This window comes from Notamacropus eugenii, chromosome 6 (assembly GCF_028372415.1).
Source record: "Notamacropus eugenii isolate mMacEug1 chromosome 6, mMacEug1.pri_v2, whole genome shotgun sequence".
Taxonomy (NCBI): Eukaryota; Metazoa; Chordata; class Mammalia; order Diprotodontia; family Macropodidae; genus Notamacropus; species Notamacropus eugenii.
In genome coordinates, this window is record NC_092877.1 from 159,175,671 (window position 1) to 159,197,641 (window position 21,971).

The 21,971-nt window shown below is 35.3% G+C and overlaps 1 protein-coding gene across 7 annotated transcripts in view; it reads left to right on the top strand.

Moving 5' to 3' along the window:
- Positions 1-21,971, top strand: part of RAPGEF2 (Rap guanine nucleotide exchange factor 2) — a 336,200-nt gene that overhangs the window by 127,202 nt on the left and 187,027 nt on the right. For 6 of the 7 annotated variants that reach the window (XM_072621383.1, XM_072621386.1, XM_072621387.1 and 3 more), the window contains exons 2-3: positions 1,302-1,372; positions 8,085-8,141. In XM_072621383.1, the coding sequence (XP_072477484.1) occupies positions 1,302-1,372; positions 8,085-8,141 (128 nt within the window). Of the gene's footprint in view, positions 1-1,301; positions 1,373-4,166; positions 4,295-8,084; positions 8,142-21,971 lie in introns of those variants that run through there. The other variant, XM_072621390.1, reaches the window with a different exon arrangement.

A 21,971-nucleotide genomic window follows, 5' to 3' on the forward strand; every position in this document is an offset into this window, starting at 1 on the left:
CTGTGACTGTAAAGCTCTATTATATTTGACTAGTGTGTGTATATATATGCATAATGTTATGTATATTTGTTGCTGTTGTGCAGTTGTCTGACTTTGTGACCCCATTGGGGGTTTTCTTGGCAAAGATACTTGAATGTTTTGCCATTTCCTTCTTTATCTCATTTTAGAGGAGAAAACTGAGGCAAATAGGGTTAAGTGACTTGCCCAGGGTCACACAGCTAGTAGTAAGTGTCTGAAGTCAGATCTGACCTCATAAAGATGAGTTTTCCTGACTTTAGGCTGGGTACTCTCCTCTGCTGTGCCACCTAACCGCTCTTCCACATTCATATACATACATACATGCACATTCATATACATACACATATGCACATTTCATATACACACACACACATATATATACATATACATATTTTATATTTATAGATACAAGGAAATTTGGGAAAACTCATGCCAAGTGATTCAAAACAAGTCAGAAAGACCTGAATTCAGATGCTGCCCTGAGTAAAAAATTAGCTAAGTGACATTAGGCTTAAGCATTTTAAGTCTGTATGCCTCTAGGTAGCTCTCCAAGATTATAAATTGCAGAGAAAATGTTCTGCATGATAGGGCAAATTCTGATGAAATCATAAGTTGAGGCAAAAATCTATTTTTTTGGTAATGTAATGTCAGTTATTTCTATTGTCTTTATCCCTTTATAGCCAGTGAGATTCATGTCTATATTCTTCCATAAATCGTCTGAAGCAACTCTATCTCAAACCTAGGAATGCTTCCCAGTGGGTCTTTTAATGTTTCATGGATATAAGCCTAATGCTTGAGCTGTTCATCTGTTAGACCTTCCTTTCACTAGATGACAGGTCTTATTTCCTTTTCCAGTTGCATTTGTCATGGATGAAGTCTTTTATGCCCCTCCTTGTGTGTAAATTGAGATTTGTGATTTTTGTTTTTAACAGCGTATTTATATCTCTCATCCCTATTGCCCTTTCATTCATTTGCCTGCAATTATGATTTTTGAAAAATCATGGTACTTCTATGATCCTCAGCTATGTAGCATTTTCCTTATGAGACCATAATATTTCATTATAAAAATATATATCAGTTTTATTTAACTGTTCTGCAGTTACTTAGTGTTGTGTCTAGGTTTTCGCTAATAAAAGTAAAAGCTGTTTTTTATAAAGATAATCCTTTTCCCTTTTAGTGATTTCTGTAGGTTACAGTACTATTATTTTTAGTCAACGTAGTGACTGTTATGAAACCTAATTTTTCTAACAAGCCTAATGATTTTTCTTTCTCTTTTAAAACAGGATCTGGAAATAGTGTATTCCTATTTACATGGAATGGAAGCTTTGTCTAACTTGAGAGAACATCAACTTAGGTATGTCATTTTAAGATTAATCTGTTATGATTCCTGGTGATATGCGTGACCACTCATAACAGGGATTCAGTAAAACCACACATGCACATACACACACACATTATATATACACTTTAAAACCCCAGTTGAATAAAATAATTCATGCAGAAAAATCCAGACACTAAATTTGAACATTTTAAACAATACCACATTCAAGTCTTCAGACAGAACTGGAGAGGATAGGGAAAATTTTTTGGAGTATTTGCTATTGAAGTGATGGTAATTAAGAAAAATTAATAATTTAGATTTATCTACTGCTGTAAAGTTTTCAAAGTGCTCTTCCTACATCTTTTATATTTGTAGATGCTTTCTATAGATCTCTGATATCAACCTCTTCTCCTTTGCATTATTTAATATTTAGTTATATAGATACTTTTAGAGATTATCTGTGGGGTTATCTTTTTCCTTGATTGTTTAGTATAGATAATTTAAAATAATTCTCTCTTCTAAGAATTCAGATTAAGCACTTATTAAGAGCTCACTCCATGTCAGGCACAGTGCTAAGTAATTGGGGTACAAAGAAAGGCAAAAACTCAGTCTGTGTCTTCAAGGGGTTCACATTCCAATAGTAGAGAGAGACAACATGTAAAGCACACTGTCCATACAAGACATTTATGGGAAGAACTAGAGATAATCTCAGAGGGAGGTTTCTCTTTGGCAGATCAAATATGCAGAATGAGGAGACTGGACCAGAAGCTTGATCACAGTCCTTTCTAACTCTAAAAATCCTATATCTGTAAGTGCATTTGTTGGGTTTACTTAATTATGGCCTTGACTTCAAAGGTACAAGATCTGGGTTTCAAACATTACATTCCTTTTGTGAAAATGTTCCTCAAGATCATTGTACTTGAATTTACAAGTCCAGGTTTTGCATCTATGGGTAAGTTGAGCTCAGTCTTAAATGCTGAAATGGATCCTCTCCCTTCTTCTATACCCCATCCACCAATATTGAAATAGCAACGAGAAAAGGCAAGAATTGTGACTAGGCTGATACATTGAAGTTTAACCACAGTGGACTTTGCCTCGTTGAGAGATGTTTAGGTCCCCAACTGGAAGCCCCTCAGTCTCCTCTTTAATTTCATCCACTTTTATATGCCCCATAATTATTTTTGGAGCTACATGAGTGAAAAATTCCAGCATATCTTCCCAATGATACAGTTAAAGCTAGTTTATTTGTCATTCTGTCAACTGGTGCTTATGCATTACAATACTTAATACTTAAGTGCAATACTTAATCTTGAGATTGCATGAAGAATTACAAAATCTTGAAGTGCCTTGTGAAAAAAAATTTTTTTGTATTTGTAATTTTTGTAATTTGATTGGTATAGGGAACGCTCAGTGAGGAAGCTACTAAAAAAATACTAAAAAACATCTGTATTTCCTAATTTTGATTTGCCTTTAAAGAATAATCTGGGGACATTTGGAGGCTGAGTGACTGGCCTAGGGTGTATTATGTTCCTCCTTCACTTTCAAAGAGGGCCATGACATCAGAAAAATGATTACATGACTTGCACTTGACTTTGTTTTGAGTGAGGGAGGGCTCTGCATGGTCACCAGCCATCTGGATCCAGTGACCAGATATTCATCAGGATGACTGGAGATGACCATGATACAATGGGAGACCTTAGCCTTTTGGGCTAAGGCCTTTTCAGGCACTCACTTAAAGTGAGGTAATACCCATTCGGTGAATTGGCCTCTTTAAAAGTAGTCAGGGGGATAGCCCCTTTAAATAGAAAAGGGAAGAAAGGAAGGAAGGAAGAAATAAGAAAGAAAGAAAGAAATCTGGGAGGGGCAGGAGCCTCAGGGTTGTTGCTTTGACCAGAAACAATATTGACATTCACTGTAAGCCTAGGAGGATCCAAAAACAGCTATTGAGTGGAGCTTGGACAGGGACCCATTGTTCAGTCTGTCTGCTTCAGTCTGGGAAGGAGGGAAGGGAGAGAGAGAGAGAGGAATGATGACATGACTTGCACTTGACTTTGTTTTGAGTGAAGGAGGGCTGTGCAAGGTCACCAGCCTCACTTTCTCCTCCTGAATCCAGGCCTAGGGTAATGGCAGCCAATATGCGCAGGGAGAACTTGAACCCAGGTCTTTTTGACTTAAAAGTCATCTCTCTATCCGTTGTGCCATGCTGCCCTCACCTTTAGAATTTTTGAAGTAAAAAAAAAAAAGTTCAATATAGTTTTAGTTGGACAGGAAACTTGATGATTGACTATGTCCGGACCAGGAGTTCAGATATTGCCTGTAGTGTTTTTTAGCTATGTGTTCGTAAGCAAGTCATCCCTTGAGCCTCAAGAAGCACTCTAATAAGGATTTTATTTAAGAAAAATTATTCTGAACTTAGAATTAAATAATAAATTTCTAATAAGTATTTACAGTATTCAATCTTTATTCCTGGAGATAGTTCCCACTGCAACAAAAGAACAAATCATTAAAGCCTGATTTTAATTTCAAAGTGTATTTTAATGTATTCTTATTCTTAGAAAAATGCTGATTGTGGATTTAGAGCTAGAAGGTACCTTAGGACTCATTTTGTCCTGTGTTTTTATAATCTCTGTATTATATATATATATATATATATATATATATATATATATACACACACACACACATATATATATAATATATACGTATTATAATCTCTGTATATGGTAATTTGATTATCCTAACAGTTTACTCTGCCAGACCTTTAAGTGAAGTGATTTATATTTATCTTTTATCAGGAAATTGGATACTGATATCAAGAAGGCTCTGATTACCCAAGTATCAGATGATACCTAAGTATTATATCCAGATAAACTGGATACATATGATCCAGTGACATTTTTTAAAGCAGCTTCAGAATATAATTAATTTATTGATGGGCTTCGTGCATAAACTGAGGTATATATTATTTATGTATTGTTTCTCTCACACTTTTACTTAAAAATGCCACATGGCTGTTGGAAGTGGTGTACACCTGTAATCTCCACTATTGGGGGAAGAAGCTGCTGTTGGATCTCTTGAGTTGCAGCGGAGCTAAAGTCGTTTGTGTATTTGCACTAAACCTGGCACCAGTGTAGTGAGACCCTGAGAATTGGCAGCCACTACCTTGCCTAATGCAGGGTGAATTGGCCCCAGGTTGGAAGTGGAGCAGATCAGCAGTGGAATGGGGCCATAAGTAGCTGCTGTATTTTCAATCTGGGTAAGATAGTTCTCCCCACTCTTATGTTCCCACCCCCTTCCCCAAATCAACCAAACATGCCAGCTATAAACTAGTCATTGTTCCTTATTAAAAATTTATTTTTCTGTGTATTTTTCCCTTATATTCAAAGACCAATTAACTTATGAACACACTTAATTCAAATTGTTTTTAATTGAAAAAGTATCAAGGGAATTGTCTTTCTGAAATGAAATTTTTAATAAAAAATAAATAATTTAATTAATGTAGCTTGTAGGTGAATTATTTAAAGATGCAATAAAGTTTAACTGGGGAAAGCAAAGCTATTGGGAATTAAGAATACTATTCAACTTAATTTTTTTTAGAGAGTATATGGCCTCCAAAGTATATGTAAATAAAGAAAAACAAACTTTTGATGATTTCTTACCTAAATGATTGTTTCTGTTAATAATCCCAAATATTCTTTGGCTTCCTTTGGACACTTTTTATTGCAGACCCTCCAGTACCTTGTTCACAGGAAGTACTGTTAATGTCAATAGACTTGAATTTCACTTTTGTTTTTTTTTAAAACAAGGCAAGAAACAGCATTGTTGTTCAGTTATTTCAGTCATGTCTGACTCTTGCTGACACCATTTGGGATTCTCTTGGTAAAGATACTGTAGTAGTTTGCCATTTTCTTCTCCAGTTCATTTTACAGATGAGGAACCTGACGCAAACTAGGTTAAGTGACTTGCCCAGGGTCCCACAGCTATAAGTGTCTGAGGCTGGATTTTAACTAATGGAAAATGGGTCTTCCTGATTCCAAGTCCAGTCTCCTATCCATTGCTACACCTAGATGCCCCAAGAGAGAGCCATTATAGACTTTTAAAAAATCCTCTAAGTTCTTTTTTACTTTTCCTTATTGATTTGGATTATGAAAGAAGTTTTTGCATGCCTTATTATAATAACGGGTATTATATAATTGGAAGCTTATTTAAAAGTTAGGTCTCAAGTCAACCAATTGGGAGACCAATGGCACATAGGCATTATTTATTTTTATTCCTATTATTAAATTTTAAACTATCAGTGCTTAATTATGAACTTTTTTTCTTCTCTTCAGTTTCTAGAATTTTCCCTAGAATTTTGGTAAAATACCTTTTCTTACTCTGGTCATTTAAGTTGCTCATCTCTGCACACACACCACCCCCACCCTCAGTTTTTTGACTTGTTAGGTTCTCTTTGTCTCTGTTACTCAGTTAATAAACATTTACTGAGCATTGTAGCAGGGACGCTATGCTTTGGACTCTGGGATAGAGGGAATACATTTAAATTCCTGGTTTGTGGTTCAGTTCATTCTGTAAACCCAAGTTTTAAGTACATAATGACATTACATAGAAGTATAATAAAATATTTGGTTTGATCAGTAAAAGCAAATAGTATGGTATGCAATATGCTAATTGTTTGGCATTGACTTCTAATTATTAAAATAATTATAAGAGGTTAATTTGCATTGCTATAATCTGGGGAGAACTTCATGAAAGGGATGGCATTTTGAATGGGATTTGAAGGACAGACAAGATTTAAAAGGTATGAGAAAAAGATGTTGATTCTAGGTGAGAGAAATACCATGTGGAATGGTTAAGATTGTATAAGACAGTGATAATTAGGGATCTGGTAAGTAACTGACAGCCATTTTATGTTCTTGTATTAGGTAAGTAATGTTTTTATGGAGGCAATTTAGAATGTTAGGAAAATACGGTGACATCTTCTTTATATTTTCATAATTGAGCATATATATGACAATGCTTTTTTTTTTTTTTTTTTTAAGAACTCTTAATATTACAGACAGATTGAGAGAGTGTAGGCAGAAGGACCAATTAGGGAGCAAGTGAAGCAACCCAATTGTAATTTGATGGGGATCCAGATTTAGTGTGCTGGCTGTGGGATTAATATGAAAACCAATTCAAAGCTGGAATCTGTTATATTTGATGAAAGTTCTGAGACTGGAAGAACTGTGAGTGATTACTAGAAATGGGGAAGTTGTGAAGAGAGAGAAGTTGGTTTGGATGACATGAGCTGGAGTTGACTCTCTCCCTCTCTCTCTCTCTCTCTCTCTGTCTCTGTCCCACATACAAACACACATACTCCCTATCTCTTCCTCTCCCCCTTCTCTAGGCTCTCTTTTTCTCTCTCGCCCTCCCTGTCCACCTCTCTAACTACACATATGCTGGAAGCAGTGGGAATTATGGAAGTAAAGTTAGGCATGTAGATTGAGGAATGGATGAGAAAATAGATGATGGTTGGAGCCCCATCCTATGGATTGCTTTCATTTTCATTCTTCTCTTCAATACACACCGTTGTGCCTTATGCTCGGCTTTATAAATGACATCCTCAGATTTTTATGGCTCCTTGTGCCAAAGAGAATCCAATCTGAACCACAGCCAAAAGTAACATTTTGATTCACTGAAAATAATCAACTAAAATATTAGTGGTATTGGGAGATGCTAAATGTAAGTATAGTGTTACAGGTTTGGGAGAGAATTGATGTGACATTATGGAACTGCTCTTGGAATTTCCAAGTTTCTATTCTATATTTAAGTATTCATTTCTGTGGAGGAAATAAAGTTTAATTCATGGATATGAATATTTGACTCATTTTGCCTGTGCTATTTCAGTTATACTGTTTGCACGCTATTGGTTTTGGGCAATCTATGATTTTACTCATATACTTATTAGTAATTAAATTGACTGTGTATAGAGTATTTTGTTTCCAGTTGACAGTATCTTTTGTTAGCATGCTAGGTTTTTTCTTTGCTTTTTTTTAGGTCACATCTCAGAACAGCACCTTGTCAATAATAATAATTAAATTAATAAGTTTTTGTTGAACATTTATTTTGTTTTTCGTGTTCACTGTATTATTATTATTAACTTTGTTGTTGAATTGACTTATGCACTTTTGACCTATTCTCTATTTACTGAGGAAAGGATGATTTTTCTAGTGAAAAAAAAAGTAACCACATACTTAAAGTCATCTCTTTCCCCAGCAGAAGACAGTTATGTATAAGAGATCACGCCTTCTTTTACATTTGAGTATGTGTAGAGACAGTAGTTTTATTGGGACATAGTGTAATAATATTCTTGATAACTGTGATGCTGGTTAATACCACAAACATTTATTGAATGCCTTTTAGGTCTGCAGTTGAGCAAGGTAACACTTTTCCAACTTTGCTTTTGCTTTTGCTTTTGCTTTTTTTTTAAAGTAGAAAGGTACATACAATTTTTTGCTGAAAAGCAATAAGATAAAATCTACATCTAACAGTTATATTTCTTTTGCTATAAGCTGTTTTGCTGATTTATCGTTTATTTCAGAATTTATTTCACCAAGTACTGATAACATTTCTTTATTAGTCTTAGGATTAGCAAAATATCTTTATTATTTTAACATTGTAAATGAATTTATTTAATTTTTTGATCCTTTTAAGGTAAGTGATGTTAATTTCACATCTAAAGTTTTCTTTTTTATTTCTTTTATAGATTAATGTGTGAAACTGTGAGATATGAAAGACATGAAGCAAATGAAGTTCTGTACTAGTAAGTATTTCCTCATTTTCTGTAATGTGTAATACAGTAGAGTAAGTCTTTTTCCTGAAGTATTTATACCAACTTACTAAATTAGCCTGTCTTATGTATAAATATTAATGAAAACTGCCTTGATGTCTTCATGACATAAAGTTGTGTGAAATTCTAGTTAGCAACTGTGATGAAGAAGTTGATTTTGACTGTCCTTTTGATTTAAATTATTAACTTGTGTCACATGATTCAATCTAAAAAGGTTTTTCAGATTAGGGAGTAATTTTATTCTAGGGATTCTATTATTATTTTGTTAGTTGTGTTATTATTTAATCTTCAAGGAAGTAGTGACTATCCATTATACCTCTGCCAGCTCAATAAAGTTAAATGACAACCATAAAATCCTGATTTGTGGCTACTCTAAAGGATATATGTGAATGAGTGTTAGTTTGTTCAGAGAGAACTTATTTACCACCCTTGTCCTTGTATATAGCCATTTTATCTGTTTTCTTTATGTTTGCATTTTACTTCAATAGGCTCCATGCCATATTTCTAACATTAGAATCATATTGAAATGAAAATCCCATGTCAGTGTAGTTTGTAAAATGTCAAAAATTTGTGACGTCATCATTGTAGGTACTCTTTCTATCGATGCAAATCTCAACTCATCATTGCCTTAGTCAATAGTTTAATTAGTTCCTCTGGAAACAAAACAAATAACCTTCCCCTCAGTGAAACCTATCACCTGGTGACCAAACTTCCATTGATAGGACTGGACAAAACATAACAGTTTTTGATCTATAGTAGATCATTGGGTCCATGCTTGAGCCCTCCCTCACTTGATAGAAACTTTCTGAGCTTTTTTTCTATTAGAGTAGTCTTAAAGAAGTAAGGTCATCTATTTTCATGAGATAATCAAAAGTTGGAGTAAGCTTCAGTGATAGATATAAATATGAGATACGTTTATTTTAGAGTATTTAAGCCCATATAGCTAGAATTAGCTTTGGTTTGTTGAACTTTCTTTTTTATCACTTTGAGGTTTCATGACAGTGAGTAGAAAACTGGGGGTGGAAGCTGGAAGGCATGGGGACGAATCCTCCTTCTGACTTAATGACTCTTTTGACCTTGGACAAGTCATTTAACTTCTATGGTATTCATTCAGTTTTCTCAAGTTTAGCTAAGAAGGAAGAGGAGCGTAGTGAAAAGAGTTTCTACTTGGTTAATTACCTGTACTGACAAAATGAGAGATTGTGTATTCCTATATTACCTTTGCCATTGATCAAGGCATACTGTCTACCTTGTGATTTTTTTAAAAATTATTTTTCTCCCAATTACATGAAAAAATAATTTTTAATCCCCTTTTTTTTAAAAAAAGTTTTGAGTTTCAAATTCTATCCATTCCTCCTTTTCTCCCCTCCTCGAGATGGTAAGCGATCTGATGTAAGGTTATATGTGTAAAACATTTCCACATTAGTCATTTTGTGTAAGAAAACTCAAATAACAACAACAAAAAGAAAGTGAAAAATAGTATGCTTTGATATGCATGCATATTCCATCAGTTCTTTCTCTGGAAGTAGATAGCATTTTTCATCATGTGCCCTTTGAGATTGTCTTGGATTGTTGTATAGCTGAGAATAGCTAGTCATTCCCAGTTGTTCTACAGTATTGTTGTGTACAGTGTTCTTCTGATAAGTCTTTCCAGGTTTTTCTGAAATCATGGTTTTTGTCATTCTTATAATAATATTCCATTGCAATCATATACAACACCTTGTTCAGCCCTCACTTTCCAATTCTTTGTGACCACAAAAAGATCTATTATAAATATTTTTGTACAAATAGGTTCTTTCCCTCTCTCCACTTTTTTGAAAAATCTGGGAAACAGACCTAGTAAGTAGTATTGCTGCATCAAAGGGTTCACACAGTTTGATAGCCCTTTGGGCATAGTTCTAAACTTCTCTCCAGAATGGTGGGAACAGTTCACAACTTTACTAATAGGGGATTCGTGTCCCAATTTACCCACATTCCTTTCAACATTTATCATTTTCCTTTTTTGTCATTAGCCAATCTGATAAGAATGCGGTGGTACCTCAGAGTTGTTTTAATTTGCATTTCTCTAATCAATAGTGATTTAGAGCCTTCTTTCATTTCACTATAGCTTTGATTTCTTCATCTGAAACCTGCCTGTTCATATCATTTTTATCAATTAGGGAATAACTTGCATTCTTATAAATTTGATTCAGTTCTCTGTATTTGTGAAATGAGGGCTTTGGCAGTATCTAATACTTTTTAATGTGTGTTATCTAATCAAAATAACTCAGGAATTAACATTTTTCATGATCCTAAGAAAATGGAATGAATGAATGAGTGAAGTATTTCTTAAGTACTAACTATGTGCAAAGCACTGTGATTTGCTGGCATGCAAATGGTAATACAAAACAGTCCCTGCTCTCCAAGGGCTCCCATTCCAATGAGGGAGGAAACAATATGGAAGGTTTCAGTTACGAGTCAGAAAAGTCTCATGCTCCTTAAGGTACAGCAGCAAAGTATATGTTAATGCCTTTTTTTTTATACACCATTTCCACTGATAAAATGATTTCAGTTTCTAATATAGAACCATTGGACAGTTCTCAGGATTTTGGTGGCAAGAACTTTCTTTTCTGGGTCATCAGTAGTTGAGACTACAGCACCTGTAGGAACAGTTTCCAGGTTGCATTTCTACAGGGGTTATTTCCTAGGATGATGACCAAGAGCACTGGCCTCAAGTCTTGACATTTTCACAGCTCTTAGGCTTGGGATCTTGGGACGTCTCCACCAGAGTGTGAGCAAGATGCTGGTCAAGATGGTGGGGGTAGTTTGACTTGCTTGACACACGATACTTTCTGTATCTTTCCCTTGGTTCCTTCTATCCTTCACCAGGTTAGCTTGCCTGCCCTGTTTGTGGCATTTGTCTGGCATTTGGTAGAGGGGATGCACTTTCTCTGCAAGAGTTGCTTCTTTTGATTTGACAGCTCACATTTGGATGTAGTTTTTAAAAATAAATTAGTGTTAGCCCTGGTGACAGGAAAACCTGAATTCAGATCTGGCCTCGCACACTTACCAGCTCTCTGACTCTGGGCAAAGTTGCTTCATCTCTGCCTTTTTAATTTCTTCAACTTAAAAATGAGGGTAATAATATCCTGTGCCTCCCAGAGTTGTTGTGAGGATCAGATGAAGTAGTGTTTGTAAAGTGCTTGGCAAACTTTAACGTGCTATAAAAATACTAGGTAGCTTTGTAGTTTCTTCTTTTTTTTTTTTTTTGAAAATTTCTTTTTATTAGGAATTTAATAATCCACAAATGAACATTTCAGTAGACAAACAAAAAATACATAAAATTGAATTTCTGTAATAGGCATTTTTTAAAGTCTATATATTAAATTTAGTAAGAGCAATAAAATTGTTGTGTGTTCTCTTCTGAACTGCTTTCTTCTGCCCTTTTCTCTTTTACTTCTCTTTTTTGTTTTTGCATTTCTGTTACTTGTTACTGAGTCACCTCATAGTCCATTTCACAAATTCTCATAGTCAAGCACAATAAATCAACATATTGGCCACATTTGCAAGTGTTGGTTTCACTGGCTCCACCTCTGGCCCCATCGCCTCACTACTGAAGAGACGTATGTCATCATCAGTCTTCTGAAGTCTTGACTTGAAAGTGCCAGAGTTAGGTGTGAGGAGTCCTAGCTCTGGAGTCTTGAGGATCTGAGTTCAGTTCCTACAGCTGATATTTATCATATTACTATCTGCAATATAGGCAAAGTCACTTCACCCCAATTTCCTACCATCTCAAATTAAGGAGTTACATGCAAGATGTGACCTCGAAGGCCTCTTCCAGTTCTAGAATTATGAGCCTATGAACCAAACACCTTTAGAATGTAATTCTGTGCACATATGTCTTATAGTCAACTCAGAGATCCACATTCACAGTGTAGAGCCCTATTTAGCATAATCCACAATCATTTATGTACAATTTGGTGGAAGGAATTTTTCATTTCTACTGGAATAAAGCTCTTTCTATCAAAGGCATATAGTGAGATGACAGGTTGAAGTAGATATCTGAGAATATTTTTTTTTGATGACTGAGAATTGCCTTAAGGTAGTTAGAAATTATATCAAAAAATTACTATAGTAGCCCCCAGAATTTGGTCCTGAGTGTATTTTCCACAGGAAAAATGGTATGTGAGAAAGGATGATAAACATGCTTTTTCAGGTTTAACTGTGTAATTCTGCAATGCTTAATTGTATGTGATTCTGCTAATACCACTTTATGTGCTTGCTCTTCTTAAAAGTGAAGACCAGTGGTCATAGGATCATTTTTTTAGAGCTGGAAAGCACCTCAGCAAATCATCTAGTCAACTCCTGTCTCCTATTTTAAAGCTGAGGAAACTGAGACCCAGAAAGGTAAACCAACTTGCCCAGTGTCACATTGGTAGTAAGGAAATGGGACTTGGATGGAAGTCCTTCTTCCTTTAGGGCCAGTGTTTAATGATCCTTGATATAGCTATGAATCTGTAATAACTTAATGTCACTCTAGCTTTTGGACCCTATTCTTCATCTCATGGGGAAATGACTTGTTGGTTATGGGTCTTCCTTTGAGTTTAGGAGATAATATGTCTGTAGAGTTGCAATTTTTGGTATGGACTTGTAGATTTGGGATAATTTTTCCTTTTCTCTACTGCATTTAAGTGTGTGGTTATTTGTTAGGCTTCAGGTTTGGTGATTTTTATAAGGCAAGATACAGTCATTTTTAATGAAAGTATTTTTAGATACAATTATGACTATACTAGACCTTTTGAGAAGAATCTTTAGCTTCATGCTAATTTGATCTGATCAGAAATTAGATCACTGTTTTTGCCATTCACATCTTGAGGGTGAACAAAATAATATTTTTAACTGTTAGAAACTCTAAATAATTAAAAAAAGGAAAGAAAGCATATAGGTATTAAAATGACCTTGAACTTAATGCAGAAGAAGCATCAGTTAAGTCTCTGATTTTATATCATTGTGGACATGACAACTGGGTTCACTTTTAGTTATCTGTTATTGGGGAAAGTCCATAAAATCTCTTTCAACATGCAATTAATTATAGAGGTAAAATTATACTTTTTTAAGTCAAGAATTCAGGTGCTGAGTTCTTTTTTGATGTGTATCCATCAACTACATGCCCTTGTCTCTATACATGACAATTTTTCTTATCTGCTTTGATCTTCCAAAGGAAGTCAACAGCAAAACAAAGCTAATTATTTTCTCCAAAATTTCATGCCAGCAAAGAAAATAGGTGTCTCTCTTTGAACTCACTTAAAAGCCCAAGTTTCCGCCTTCACTGTTCTTGACTGATTTTCCCAACAGATTTTCATTAGGCCTGTCAGCATGCAAGTTAAAAATCATGTTATTTATCTGTTATGTAAAAATAGCAGAGAAAACCTGCCAGAAAAACATTTTTCTCTTCATTTTTTGCATAATAAATCTCAGTTTTGATTCTGGTACAGGTTGTCAATTTTATGTGCATTGGAATGAAACTTAGGCAAATAGCATGGTTTAATCTTTTTCTTATCACATTTTATAAAAAATCTGCCAGAACACATTAGGACTGATGAAGAAAAAGATTTCTTTTGAAGTACAACTAAATACAACTTTATTCTCTAATATATTTATTGATAGTCAATTACAAAAAATAGTTCCTCTTATACATTGGTGCTCCACTATATCATGACAACATAGTGTGTACACTTCTGTTAGATCTTGATCTGGTTTGGACTTTTTATGAGAGAGTTTACTTACCAGAAGCAGTTTCTTCAATGTGAATTCACCTGTAATATGGTCTTGACCTATAGAGATTTCCATTATAGGTTGATCTGGGGATTTTTTATTTTTATTTTCCTGGTGTATTGAGTTCTTCTGCGCTTGAAAGGAAAAGAAAAAGGAGCTCTTATTAAAAATATATATAATAATCTTCAGTGTCAATATGTGACTTCTGTCTGAAATTAGTAGAACTAATTTCATAACATATTTACCTTCAAAGCGTCACATAATTTGCTTCCTGCCCAATATTGTTACTCACTGATCTTTCATATGCCTTTACTTCTCATCAGGTTATTTTCTTCTTGGTTCCCTGATTGTATTAGGCTTGTTTCCACCTGCTATGATCCCCAGTTGGAATAATAATTATGTTTAAAATTGATGAAGCTCTTTGCTCACAATAACCCTATGAAGTAGGACAAGTAGTATTCTCATTTTATAGAAGAGGAAACTGAGGTTCACAGAGATTAAGTGTTTTGTCCAAAGTCATATAGCTAGTAAATTTATGAAACTGGAATTCTAATACAGGTTTTCTGACTCCATATCCAGTGTTCTGGATGCTTTTATATTGGCCACATTTTCTTTCCATGTGTTTAGTATCTGATGTTCTCCAGGAACCTTTGCCTTCGACTTGGACCCTCCTTGATTTAACTTTTCTTTTCCCTTTCTTGCCTCCCATAGTAGTATATAACCCAGTTTTTTCACGTAATTACATATCATTATCTTTTTAAAGTATTTCATGTTTCCAGGTTTTGTTTGTTTTTTTTATTGGGACATTCAGCTAGATTATGAATTTTTTGAGGCCAGGGAAATTATCTTCTCCTTATGAATGAAATGAAATGAAAAAAATGAAAATGAATGAATGAAAAAAAATGAAGAAAAAAACAAATAAAAAAAGATTATCTGCCTCCTTTTCTAGGGAAATGGTAAAACCTCAAGCTTGCTGATATTCAGTAAAAGAGTACTGAATTGATTAGGAGTCAGAGGACCTGGATCCAAATCCCAGTTTTGGCAAGCTTTACCTTTGTGGGCCTAAGTTTTCTTTTCTGTAAAATGAGGGTGTTGAGTTGGCAGCTGTGGTGTAATGGAAAGAACCCTGGGTCTAAAATCTCAAATCCTGCCGTTGACAGTTACTACTTGTGTGACCTTGTATAACTTAGTAATATTTTTATCCCCAATTTCCTCATCTATAAATTGAAGGTTGTTAAACTAGGTAGTCTCTGAGTTTCTTTCAGCTTTAGATTTTTGACCTTATGATCTTTGATGACTAAGGTCCCTTCCAGCTCTAAATATATCAACCACTGACTTCTTGAACTGTACAGTGATGTATATTTTGCTAGTAAAAATAGAAAATAATGGGACCAACTACTTTAAATATTGATCCTTCATTTTATACTCATTGTCTCTGTTTCTAAGGACAGAGAAGAGAAATTTAGAAAATAGCTAAAAGTGTTCTAAATATGAAAATTCAGATCTAACTCTTTTTCATGTCTCACTTGGGATCATCATACTAATTTTCAGGTAGACTTCCTAGGATGATAAAAATGAATTCTCCCTGTGCTTCCATTGCATCCTGTCAAAGTGGTGCAGTAGGACATTTAATAAATGCAGCAAGGAGCTGCTGCAAATCTGTTCTGTTGCTTTTCTCTTTGCCTCCCTGAAGGTGTATTATACCTTATAGCCAGACAGTTGGCAAAGTTCTTTTGGGTTCCTGCCAGGTCTGCACTGCAGTAAGTCAGACAGCCTTGTTTATATCGTTCACTGTGAAGCTATTTCTCCATGAGGGTTTTAGCCAATGTCGGCCAGTAGGACAAATCATTTCAAGGACTTGGCAGATAGTTCTTCATACATAAACAGGTACTCAATAAAGAGTTCTTAACAGAGAAGAAAAAGTTTCATTGATAGAAACGTTGAGGAGTGACATCTCAGATTCTGAAGATTTTTGGCTCTATCTCTGTGTTCACTAAGGAGAAAGCAGTTTGATATATTTTAGAGTTATGGATTTTATTTAATTTCCTTCTTTCCCTGTCTTCATTACATTCATCAGTGTTTGTAGCAAATTGGTTTTGTCATGAAAATTCAAGTATTTTAGTAAGGAAAACAAGGAATGTTAAATTATTAGTCTTGCTACATAAAAGTCATAACTGGTGGAATCTTAACAAAATCATTTTGTGTCATTTATTAGTTCCCTCAATTCCCAAATTGAGATGTTAGAGAATTTTAAAAGTTTTATGCATTAGGGCTATGTTGTTGGCTTGAAATGAAATGCAGCAGAGCATGGAATCCTCCCATTTCTAATGTGTATGTGAATAGCTCAGCTATATTCATCTAGTATAATGTACATTAACCTTTGGAAATGATTAAAAAAACAACCACTTTGTGGAAGTGTTGAGTGGTTATAATTCATTCATTCATTCGTTTTATAGAACAAACACTGAAAAATTTCCCTCCATGTAATCTAGCCATACTAGTTTGTTTGGGTTTCCTCATTTCTGCTTCTTAAAATCCCTGACTTTCTTTAAGGTTCAGTCAGATCTCACCTCTAGTCCTTTGCATGTTCTTTTAGGGACTATTACGTTCCTATCCTGCATTTATTCTGTACTAACTGGTTACACACACACACACACACACGTACACGTACATATGTGTATATATATATATATATATATATGTACACATATTATATGTGTTATAGAATATAAGCTCATATAGAATATAAGACAGGGACTCTTTTTCCCCTTTCTTTATGTCCCCAGCTCTTAGCACCAGATAGGTCTAGCAATGTAGTAAGCATTTAATAAATGCTTGTTGATTCTCACTGACTTGAAGTCAGAGAATACACTTGATGAGTATTCCTCTTCCCTGAGCTCATTAGGGGTAGGTGAAGTATACATTTATTTTGAGTCAGCAATATCTAAGAGAGTGGCATAAAGCAGGACATATATTATAAATATAATTCCAGAATATTCTATTCACATCGTGGAAGTACATTAAAATGAGGCAAATTTCTTCCTTGCATTGAAAGCCTCTGGTCACCTAGTAACCCTTGGGGTTGAGAGAAGTGTTGACTTCAGATGTGACATGGCATATACACATATTTCTTATCTTGGTTCTGATTTGTTTTTAGCTTCCTAGTTTTTAATAAATTGATCTACATAGCAGAAATGCTTTTCAGCACTCTCCTGGTGACTATTAGAAGTTCTGTTTTATTTGTAAGCATAAAAATACCAAGACTTAGTAAGATTCAATATCCATCATTTTTATCATTCATAAAACTGTGTTTACAAATTCAAAACTCTTCTGAGTCCTCATATATGGATTTATAGATAGTACTAAAATGGTGAGGCTGACTGGCATTGAGAAGAACCCCAAGGGATTCAGGCATACCTGAGTTTAAGTCTCTTCCTTGCTGACTAACCCTGGTCAAATTACTCTACTGTTTGAGTATACCAGACAATGCTTTATGATTATAAATTGGAGGATAACTGCTGATCTTCCAGAGGAAAATTCCCAACCAAGAGTCCCTTATGCCATGAAATGACTGAAGTAAAAGCAGAAATCTAAAATTAGTATGACTTATGATGACCAGAAATGTACCCAAGTCAGGCATTTCATAGAGTGAGAATGAGCTGTAAGTGGAACTTCTGGCCCCTCAGCCAAGGTGGTTGGAGGAAACCTAGAAAGAGACCACAAACCATCCTAGAGAAGGGAGGAGGTCTGCCTGAGAGAAATTTCGCCATGTGCCAGAAGCCCTTGAGGTCCATTTAACTGAGCACATGAGCCTTCACCCTTTTTGAACCATAGTTCAAAATCACTTTTCCTTTGGATGGATCTGGATTAGTCATCCTGAATTCTCAAGAAGAATGGAGAAAGGAGAGGGATGTGCAGAAAGGCATGGCAGTCACTTCTGTTGACTCTTATATGGAGGGAGAATGTAAATTAAGGAATGAAAGAGTATTTATGAAGGGTTTACTATATGACAAGCATTATACAGAGGCAGCGCCGCCCCACCAGGAATTTATCTCCTAATGGGAGACACAGTGCACATAATGGAATCGTGTCCTAGGAATGAGATCTCTGGGCAGAAACTTACAGGGTGGTCCTCAGTCAGTCAGCATTTATTAAACACATACTGTATGCTAGGAACTGTGCTAAGCTCTGGGGATACAAAGTTATGGTGTATTGTAATTTCAGTTTGATGAGGCTTTGCCTCCAAAAAAAGTTGATTGTGAGATTTTTAAAAATAAATGGCAGGTGTTTTTTTTTTTTAATATACTGCTAAAACAGTCTTAAGGGGATTCAGAACAGAACACATTAAGGCCAAGCAGGAGCAAGCCCTGGTCCTATTAGACAAGTAGTGGCCCTTCTGTGTGATTGGCTGTGTTTGTTAAATTGTGATCTCCAGCTAGGGGAGGAAAGCAGCATCCCTGGAAATATTAGTGCTTGGGCAGCCCAACTTCTAGCTATTGTGGGAATAAAATTCTTGTAAAGTTTAGAGCAAGAATTCTTAATTTTATTGTTCCTTTTCCCATTGGCAGCCTGGTGAAGCCTATGAGCACCCTTCTTACAATGTTTATAAATGCACACAATTATCAAAATATTGATTACAAAAGTTCATATATTCCAGGCTAAGGACATTTGATTTAAAAAAGAGACCTGGCTAATTTGGTACTCATGTTATTTCAATAGTGTGTTTGGTACTTACTGATATAATGTAGATAACAATCCACCATTCATTCCTGTCTGCATCTTCCTGCCAGTCCTCTGCTAGGGTCCACCCACCGTAGTGCACCTGCCTGCCTTCATTTCTCTTGACATTGTGTAGATACCAGTAGAGCCCACTTTTCTTTATCAAATGCTTGCATTATATCTTGCTCTCATTTTATCTTGGAATATAGAAAGTATTGACTACCAGTTATCAGAAGTCATGTCCTCAGTTTTCATTTTTGTGTCCACAATGGCTGAATCATAACCTTAAAATCAGCTCAGATTATTTTAAAAAGTGATATGTGAAATGTGAATATAATTCATTCTATTAATTGAATTGACTTTGTTTTTAAAAAGGAGCACTATAAATGTTATTTACATGGTGAACTGCTTTCCATTATTGTTTTTTTTTAACTAATTATGCATTTTTCCTTCTAAATTATGACCTGGTTTACTTACCTTTTTAACATCCTTTTGTATTAATTTTGTACACACACACTCTCTGGCTTTTTGAAGATGTTGATTATTTTAGAATTAGTCTTTTTAAGCTGATTCATTTAACTTATTAGTTGAATAGTCATTCAACCAAAAACATTTATTAGGCTCCTACTGTTGAAAAAGGCACTGTGTTTGGCCTGGGGATACAAAGACAAAAATTGAAGATATTCTTGCCCTCAAGGAGCTAATATTCTAACGGGAGACTACATGCTCCTATGTAATTACATACAGAACACGTACAAGAAAGATACAATGCAACCTTGGTTATTGTGAGGGATGGCTTTGGGGTGGTGGAGAGAAAGCACCAGCAGCTATGAGGACTAGGAAGGGTCTCATTGAGAATGTGGCACTTGGGTTGAGTCTTAAAAGGAAAACAGGTGATCCCTGCCAAGTGGCAGAGATGAGGAGGGAATGCATTCTAGACTTGGTGGATAGTGATTGTAAAGTCATAGAGATGGGAAATGGAGTGTCATGTATAAAAAAATGGTAAGAAGGTCAGTTTGCTTGGACCGTAGATTTTGTGAAAGTAAATACCATGTCATGAGCCATGTTGTGAATTGTTTAAAACGCCAGTTTGTATTTGATCTTAGAGGTGATAGGTTGCAGTGATATGATCAGATCTGACAGATTTAAGTAGGGGTGGAACTTCTGGGACACAGGAAGGCAAAGTTAGGACACCATTGCCATACTCTAGGTGAGAGGAAAAGAGATGGATGTCCTGTTTGAGGAACAACTAGGAGGCCAATCTGTCTGGATCCCAGAATATTGAAATAGTAGTAATACATAATTAATCTGGAAAGGTAGGATGGAACTGGATTGTGAAGAATTTTAAATGTTCTCTTTTTAACCTTAAGTTTACAGCTAAGCCCTTGGGAAAATTATAAATAGTAGATATGATTTCCTTTGGGTGGAATGCAAGTTCCATGAGGGTCATACCTGCCTCATTGCACACCTTCATCTCTCAGCACAGTGCCTGAAACATAGTGTAGCCACTTAATGAATGATTGTTTGAATGCAGGAGTGAGTGAGTGTATAAGGTGGCATGTGGCAATGCCTAGAATACTGACCTGGGAGTTTGTTCAGCTCTGACAATTATTGGCTGAGTTAACCAAGGCAAATTATTTGCAAACAGAGAACACTGACTTTTTCTTAATGACACAGTTATTCTCAATAGCATTTAACTACATCAAATTATTAAACTGTACTATATATATCCTGAACTAGAACTTAACTTATACATTATTTTTTCATTAAATCTCTCATGCTTATTAAAACCTTTTCTCTCCTCCAACATCTATCACAATGACTGCACAGTAGGTACATAATACATGTTTAATTTTATTATTGAATATTAATTTTTCTTGTTTGCTTATTTAATAAAAGGAATATTTAATGTATAGTTTATTGCCTCCTTGGCTGTCTTTTTTGAAAATTAATTATAGAAGTGAAGGCTAAATTGTCCTTCTCCTAAAATTGTTTTCTTGTCTTTGTCTTCCATAAAATTGTTCTCTTTAGTATTTTCAGTTATTTTCCATTTCCCCCCCATGGAAAACATTCTGTTGTTTCTCCATTTGTAACCATTTTTCCTTCCTGTTTGACTTAATTTGTCTGGTACTCTACATTCGGTTCTTACTTTGAAAAGGAAAATGGGGTTTCCTTGGGGAATATTTTTATTTTGGGATTTCCTTATTATTTTTATCCCTGCATTATCATTGATGTGGTAACACCACCATCTTGTGGACATGCAAGGTATTGCTCCAAAAGTCATTTAACCAAGTTTTCGTTTCACCAGTGAAGGGTTGGAGATTTCCTGTTTGGGCCTCTTAGATGTTGCTTTGTTGTTTCTAGTGTGGCAGTACCCTGCCTTGGAGAATGTTAGAGTTCTAGGTTTAGGATAATTGAGACTTTGTTTCAACCCTGTTTTTGGGTGCATAGAATATTCCCCTTGCTCTATCACGTGTGTGTGTGTGTGTGTGTGTGTGTGTGTGTGTGTGTGTGTGTGTGTGTGTGTGTAAAATGGAGAAGAAATTAGGCACAGTCCTTGTCCACAATAACTTTATACTTGGAAAGGCAACACTTCTGCACAAGAAATTAAAAATTAGTCAAAATATTTGATCGTATAGGAGCACAGGCGTATGAGCTGAAAAGGGACTTTAGAGGCCATGTAATCCAGCTTCTTCATTTTACAGAGGAAACAGATTCTCAGGGAGGTGACTTTTCCAAGGTTACACAGATGTAGCCTTTGAACACTGGGTCCCCTGACTCCAGCATCAGTGCTTTTTCCATTGACCCCAGAGGTTAGTAGTTGGGAAAGGCTTCATAAAAAGATGTAAGACATGAGTTGACTTTATAAGTCATTTAGATGTTAGATGGGCAGAGAGTTAGAGGAAACAACCTGAACATAGGCATGGAAACAGGAATGAACATGGTACTTCTGTAGGGGAGCAGATGCGTCGTCATCCCAAATGTAACAGAAACATTGTTTTGGGGAACAGAGGAAGGTAAGAGTGAATGGATGACATAGAATGCTCTGAATGCTGCTAAGAAGAATTTAGACTTGATTGTGACAGGCCAGAAGAAGTCATTTACATATTCTTGATGGTTTAAAATATTATGCCTGTAGAAATTTTGCTGTACTGTTTCTATCTTTTAAAATTCTTGCCTTGTTGATTATACTCTGCGTTTTGAAAGTAATGTTTTTAAATTTTAAAATTAACTTTAGTAATTTCATTGATTTTTTTTTTCCATGCGAATTTCTTTTCTGAACATATCCTCTCTAGAGATTCCCTCCCCTCTCTAGAGATTTATCCCTTG